Below are 7631 nucleotides of genomic sequence, written 5' to 3'. Positions count from 1 at the left end.
GCTGTGGGTGGCCCGCTGGTGACTTGTGCTGTCCCCAGGGCAACGGGACGCCGCCGCCGCCACGCTACAGTTAATGGGAGCTGATTGGAGCGGGCAGCGATTGAACTAGTCGCTTGGGTAGCAAGTGGGGGGCCGTCGGCGGGGCTGAGTGAGTTGGCCGGAGCAGGTGAGTTGCCAAGTGGCACATCCAAAAGCTGAAGGGGCAAGAAGAGCAGCAGATAGGGGAGCGGCAAAGACTTCCCGAAAGAAGTCGGGAGGAGGCCGCTGAGAAGCCCCGCAAGAGAGCCCCCCGAGAGTCTCTCAAGTGCTTGAAGAAGGACGGGCAGAAACCACTTCGAGGCTCAGAAGACGCCGTTTGTGGAAGCCTCTGCGGCTCGCTCAGTGGGCACCCCGCCTCCGCCAGCCCCTCGGGAAACATTGGCCTGGAGATGGAGGACGAAGACGAGGAGACGGTGGAGGAGGAAAGTTTCTTGGAGGACGCCAGGGTCCAGTTCGTGGGCCAGCGTTTGGCGCGCTTGCTGAAGCTCAAAGAAGACAAATGGAGCAGATTTCTGGAGGAGCAGGAGGAGAACCAGAAGCTTCTGGCTGACTTTTTTGAGAACAGCGAGTCCTCTTTCCTGGCTTTCTACCTCCCTCTGGCCGGAGGATTGGCTGCTGGGATGGAGGTAAAGCACGAGCGGGGCGGGGTGTGTGTGTGAGAGAGAGAAAGAGAGGTTTAAACTAAACCACCTTTTATACTCTATTTTCTGGGGGTTGACTTGTTTCACTTTTACTCTCTTATGGGTCCTGGGTGCTCTCTCACATAGTTCGTGTCTGTGTAAATGCAGTTATTTTTGTGCTTGTGATGACTGGGCTCACAAAATTAGAGGCATCTTTGGGAAAGATGGGTTTGCTACTACAAAATCTTATCCTGTGAAGAAAGGAAGTAGAGGAGCCAGTCTAGGTGCCTGCCTGATGATCTACCACACCAGGGATGGGCAGCCTTCGGGCTTGCAGCATCTACTTTTTTGAATCCTAAGGAAGAAGGAACTCAACAGAGACAGTTCATACAAATATTATTGTTGGGCAACAGTCAGACTAAAGTAAAGTTGTGCCGTCGAGTCGGGTCGTGACAAAGTTCCATGGAAATCGATTGGACTTGTTAGTCTCAACTAACTTGTCTCATTGATTTCAATGGTGCTTAGTCATGACTAACAACATTGATAATAAAATAATTGATATAACCGGTTATACATCATTGTACAAAGCTGGAAATCATTGTAAAAAGTGAATAGGAGGTGTGTGTTGATCACAGTGAAACAAAAGATTGTGTTTATTATTATCATTGGCTAACATCTACTCTTTGCACTGGCTGAAAAATGTTCTGTATACACAAAGAGAGCAGGTGGTTTTTGCCAGTGTTCCCACTCGCTCTGCAGCCCACTGTGCCTCCTGAAAACTGCATTTCTTTTTAGACTGTGAGCCCTTTGGGGACAGGAAGGGGATTTCGTTATTTAGTAGTAGAAAATATGTCCCCTGGGGGACATATTTTGGGGTGGCACCACGGGCTGCAGAGGGAAGAAGACATCAGCAAAAATCACTTGTCCCTCATTACATGCACAGAATTGTTTTTTGTTTTCTATTTGACCAGTGGGACATTATTTATTTATTTTCACATTTATATCCTGTGCTTACTGGCCCAGAATTATCCAGTGAGTTTCATGGCTCTGTGGGGATTTGAACTTGGAACTCCCCGGTCCTAATCCAACACTCTAACCACTATGTCACACTGGCTCACTATTAGTCTGAATGTCAGTCATTATCCTCGCCTGTTGAGAATACTTATATCTTGCTTTTCAGCAACAAAAGTTATCCAAGTGGCTTACATAGCAAAAGGAAGGAGAAAGGATCCCAAAGGGTGGGTCCCAAAGGGTCTGTCCCAAAGGGTCTCATAAATCTAAAAAGAAAAGCGAGGGAGACATCAGCAACACACACTGGGAAGGAAATTGTGCTGGTTTGGATAAGAACAGTTGCTCTCTCCCTTCTAAATATAAGAACCACAATTTTTTTTTAAAAAGGTGACATTTTGCCATGTTGGCAGTAGTGAACATTACGTAATTAAAATCATTAACTTGTGCTTCAAACCCTTGGGGTTCCAAAGCAAAGACAGACCTATTGGTAGATCTCTAGGTGAATTGTAGTAGATCTTGATTTACCTGCCTCTGTTGTGCATGCACATCTCATGCATTGTTGGACACAGAGGTGTTTTTTTGTTTAGGAGTATTGTTTGTCTTTATGTGATTGTGTTTGTGTATAGGACTGCTTTAAGAGACCTCTTTGTGAATTGGTTTGTGTTACACCTTAAGGTAACCAGCTTTCATTTTCACAATAGTGGTGGCTGTTTCCCCCCCCACTTGCTCAGTTACAAGTTTCTGGCCTCTTCAGGATATGTCCACTTAGAGCTCATTTTCTTCACCTGATCCATGCATATAAAGAAATAGGGAAAATATGAGTGCCTGGGCTGTTTGTATAAATTGCCACCAAAAAGTTCCTTATTCCTGGTCCTTATTTCAGAATGAGTTTTCTTTGGTTCACACAAATTCCAGGAGTGAGTGAGTGTACCAGTGATCAGTCCGTTATTTCTATTTGGTTATAAATGTTGTGCAATTAATTGCTTGCTGGCAGAAACCTATCTCATGTATCCTGTTTGAAATAGCAGGTGGCTGCCCCAAAACTATGTAACTTCTTTCCCATGAGACTCATGAAAGCACCCAAGCCACTTTGGAAAGCATTGCAAGATCTTTCTAGTTTTGATCGTTGAAACCATAATAGGATAGGTTTTGATAGCCACAGATAATTGGGTATGATATTTTACTTATCTTGGTTTTTAACTGGCATTTGATTGTGTCAGTGTTTGTATATTGTAAGTAGGGATGTGCTTGAAAGGTGATTCGGTGATTCCGAATCGTGAGCACATCCTTTTAAAAATGAGGGCTTACAAATCCCCTTTAAAGCAAAGGGGATCAGATCCATAGCTCCTCCTCAGATTGCCACAATTGCTGTAATCCTGGTTCTCCCCCCAGCTATGATCATGTGCTGGTGAGATGTCTCCCAGTTGCCCCGTGTGATGCCAGCATGCACATGGCCTGCGTGCATGCACAGCAGCCATTTGTGTGGCCATGTGCGAGTGGATGTCACACAGGACAGCTAGGAGACGTCCTGCCGCTAGGAGATGCCCCACCAGTGCACGGGCATAGCTGGAGGAAGTGCTGGCAAAGGCAGCGATTGGAGCAGCAGGTATGGATCTTCCTTCTCTGCTTTAAAGGGGCTGTGTAAGTCCTCATTTCTAAAGGGATGTGCCCACAGTTCGGACACTGAATTGCATCTTGGCACATCCCTAATTGTAAGCCACCAAAGCCTAAATGTGGCAGGCTACAAATGCTGATTAAGTATGACTTCAGTTTCTTCACCATAAGTGGAAGTAAGCTTGGTGCATTTTCTGTCTAGCTGCTGAAGCATGTGCTTACTTATTTGAGAAACATCTACAGTGCAGTAAAAATGCTAATCAGTTTTACACTTTACACTAAAATTATTTTGCTCAAAAACTGAATTTCACAAAGATTTATATTCATACCACAGCAATGCAATTGACTGCTCTCAAGAGCTTGTTTACATAATCAAGAAGCTGTGATTTATTACATGCTGTTACCTTGGTGGTGTTAAATTAAATTATCTTCTCTTGAGTTTGCATATACTTAGATTGCTAACTCTGATTCTGGGATAACAGTTCTATAATGACACCAGTTAATAAAGGAGGGGAAGTAGGGTACATTGCCTCTTTCCTAGTAGTGGTGTTGTATGACAAACTTTATGGTCAGAAGAAACCTCAAGATGAAATAAGATAAATTCCTGAGGGTAGTCACTAGCCATATTAGTCTGTTGCAATTAAAAATAAGAGTCTTGTAGCACCTTAAAGATGAACAAATTTATTTCAATGTAAGCTGCTGTGTACTACATGTGATGTTTCTGATGAACTGGAAATGACAGTTTTTGCTGAAATGAGTATGTTAGTCTTTAAGGTTCTACAAGACTCTTTGCAGGTCCTTAATTCTTGTTATTGTTTTTTGCTCTTGGCTTGCTTCAGATTTGGAGTCAGACTGAATTAAATTATTTAATTTATATATATGGCAGGTGAAGGCCTTCACTGCCACAATATGCCTGTGGTACATTTTGTCCATATGTATCGACTGTTGTCAACAACTAGTTGAGCAATAAGTAGTTATATCTAAAGTTGAGCTGTAACTAAAATAGGTGTGTCCTTGTGCAATAAATTATAACTACAGCTGGACTGTGGAACTTTCCACACCATTGTCCTTAATCTATGTATTTTAGTAAATTCAGTTTATAGTCAATTGTTACAGAACAAATTTTAAGTGCTAACATAGGACAAATGTGAATGGGTCAAACATTAAGTAACATAGTTTTTAGTTACTGGACATGTGCTTAGTCTTACATTTTCAACATTGTATCTCTCCTTTACAAATTGTGAACTAATGAGAATAAATATATTTATTTTAGATTAAGAATTCATTTTAGTTGATAATCCAGCATGAAGGCCATCATTGGTGCTATGACTGAGTAGAAGCTGAAAGTCAGGGAAAGTCAGGAGGGTCAAATAAATCCAGAAAACATGGAACTTATTCAAAACCACAATAATAGAAACTCAGTTGGAATGTATACCAAGAAGGAGAAAAGGTACCACCAAGTTCAGGAAGGTGGGAGCATGGCTAACAAGTAGAGTCAGGGAAGCTATAAAAGAGAAGAAGACTTCCTTCAGAAAATGGAAGTCCTGTCCAAATGAAGAGAACAGGAAGGAACACAAACTCTGGCAAAGGAAATGCAAGGAGACAATAAGGGATGCAAAAAGAGAGTTTGAGGAGCATATAGATAGAAATGTTTGGGTAGGGATGAGCCTGAAACGTTTTGGTGCCTCTTTGGAGAGGCGCTGAAACACTTCGACTCCCTGGAGCCGAAACGTTTCAGCGTGGGCACAATGTTCTCTTAAGAGGAGGCGGGCAGGTCCTACCTGCCCATCCTCCAAGCACCTGCCAGCCTGCCTTGGCACCATTGCTACAGAAAGACTTGTGTGCAAATGGCAGCTTGTGCCACTTGCCCCTCTAAAATGCTGTGCCACAGCAATGGGATGTGTCCCTAGTATCCCTCGTGCGGCATTGACATGTAAATGGTGTCAGTGCATGCATCAACACCATTTGCAGGGCCAACGTGCCACTTACATGCCAACACTGTGTGAGTGATGCTGGGGACGCATCCCATCACTGTGGTGCATCATGTTAGAGGGGCAACTGGCACAAGCTGCCACTTACACACAAGTCTTTCTGTAGCAATGCTGCTACGGTGGGCCGGGGAGTAGGTTTGGAGGATGGGCAGGTAGGACCTGCCCACCTCCTCTTAAGGGAACCCCTCACTGCCCTTGGTGTACATTCAGTGCAATTCTGTGCACATCCCTAGTCAAAGAGAATAACAAAAACTTGTTTAACTATATCAGAACCAGAAAACCTGCCAGGGAAGAGGTTGGAGCCTTAGATAATACATGTGTGATAGGGATTATTAAGGAGGATAAGCAGATTGCCCAGAAGGTGAATTAGTTATTTGCATCTTTCTTCATGGCAGAGGATGCTGACCATATACCCACTCCAGAGCTGAGCTTCTTAGATTTGAGGGCTCCAGAACTGGGCCAATTTGAGATGACAGAGAGGATGTTCTAAACTGTCTTGATAAATTAAAAAGTAGCAAATCACTGGGGCCAGATAAGTTCTGAAGGAACTCAAATGTGAAATTGCTGATCTCCTAGAAAAAAATATGTAACTTATCTCTACAATCAGGCTCTGTACCAGAGGACTGGAAATTAGCCAATGTAACTCTGTTTTTCAAAAAGGGATCCAGGGGGATCTGGGGAATTACAGGCTGGTTAGCTTAACTTCTGTGCCAGGTAAATTAATGGAAAACATACTTAAGGAAAGAGTTGTTAAACATATAGAGAGGAACAGGACTTGCTGAGGGAGAGCCAGCATGGCTTCTGCAAGGGCAAGTCTTACCGCACTAATCTTTTGGAGTTCGTTGAAAGTGTTAACAGGCATGTGGATAAAGGTGATCTGGTTGACATTGTATTCATCCAAAAAGCTTTTGACAAAGTTCCCCACCAAAGGCTCTTGGTAAACTTAGTGATCATGGACTAAGGGGACAGGTTCATGTGTGAACTGGTAATTGGTTAAAGGATAGGAAAAGAGGGTAGGAATAAATGGACAGTTTGCACAATGGAGGGAAGTAAGAATTGGGGTCCCCCAAGGATCTATACTGGGGCCAGTGCTCTTTAACTTGTTCATAAATGATCTGAACAATGAGCTGAATGATGGGGTAAGTAGTGAAGTGACCAAATTTGCAGATGACACTAAATTATTTAGAGTAGTAAAATCCAAAACAGATTGTGAAGAGCTCCAAAAGGATCTCTGTGTGAGTGGGCGACAAAATGGCAAATGTGGTTCAGTGTAAGCAAATGTAAAGTGATGCATATTGGGGCAAATATGCATCTCAATTTCAACCCAACCCAATTTAATATTTACGCTGATGGTTTCTGAGCTGGCAGTGACTGACCAGGAGAGAGATCTTGGGTTTGTGATGGACATCAACTCAGTGCAAGGCAGCTGTGAAAAAGGCAAATTCCATGCTAGGGATCATTAGGAAGGAGATTGAAAATAAAAATGCTAATATTATAATGTGCTTATACAAATCTATGGTGCGGCCATTTTGGAGTACTGCATGCAGTTCTGGTCACCATATCTTAAGAAGGACATTGTAGAACTGGAGAAAGTGCAGAAAAGGGCAACCAAGATGATCAGATGCCTGGAAACATGATAGAGGTGTATAAAATTATACATGGAGTAGAGAGAGTGGACAGAGAGAAAATTTTCTCCCTCTCACACAACACTAGAACCAGGGGTCATCCCATGAAACAAGGCTGGGAATTTTAGGACCCACAAAAGGAAGTACTTTTTCACATAGCAAATAATTATTCTGTGGAATTCTCTGACATGGGATGTGGTGATTGCCACAGCTTGGATGGCTTTAAAAAGGACAGAAAAAATTCATTGAAGACAGGTCTATCAATGGCTACTATCTTATGGCTATAGGCCACCTCCATTCTCCGAGGCAAGATGCCTCTAAATACCAGTTGCAGGAGAGCAACAGCAAGAGAGAGGGCATGCTCTCAGTTCTTGCCTGTGGGCTTCTGGTGCGCCACTGTGTTAAACAGGATGCTGTACTGGACTGGATGGGCTTTGGGCCTAATCTAGCAGGGCTATTCTTGTGACTCTTTGTTGCTCAAATGTGAAAAAAATAGAGCATCAAACAAGTTCTCATATGCAGGTTTTTCCTTACCAAATTCCCAGAACAGCTCCAAACATCTCTTAGCCCAGTAGTCTTCACAGAGCAACCTTTCCCAGCCAAATAGATGATGTCATAGTTTTTGCAGTACATTATGGATACACAAGTACTTCATGCAAAAATGTTTTTCCTTTCCAGAGCTGTTTATGGTGATCCTACATGGTTGTAACATTCTGGACCATGCCTTAGTC

The 7631-nt window shown here is 43.1% G+C and overlaps 1 protein-coding gene across 1 annotated transcript in view; it reads left to right on the top strand.

Annotated features, from left to right (window-relative positions):
* DNAH11 (dynein axonemal heavy chain 11) overlaps positions 1–7631 on the top strand; it is a 250146-nt gene continuing 242515 nt past the window's right edge. The window contains exon 1 of the mRNA XM_053263692.1: positions 1–665. Within this exon, the coding sequence (XP_053119667.1) occupies positions 429–665 (237 nt within the window). The 5' untranslated portion in view covers positions 1–428. The remainder of the gene's footprint in view (positions 666–7631) is intronic.

Source organism: Hemicordylus capensis, chromosome 6, assembly GCF_027244095.1.
Source record: "Hemicordylus capensis ecotype Gifberg chromosome 6, rHemCap1.1.pri, whole genome shotgun sequence".
Classification (NCBI taxonomy): Eukaryota; Metazoa; Chordata; class Lepidosauria; order Squamata; family Cordylidae; genus Hemicordylus; species Hemicordylus capensis.
This window is presented reverse-complemented; position numbering and strand designations above follow the sequence as displayed.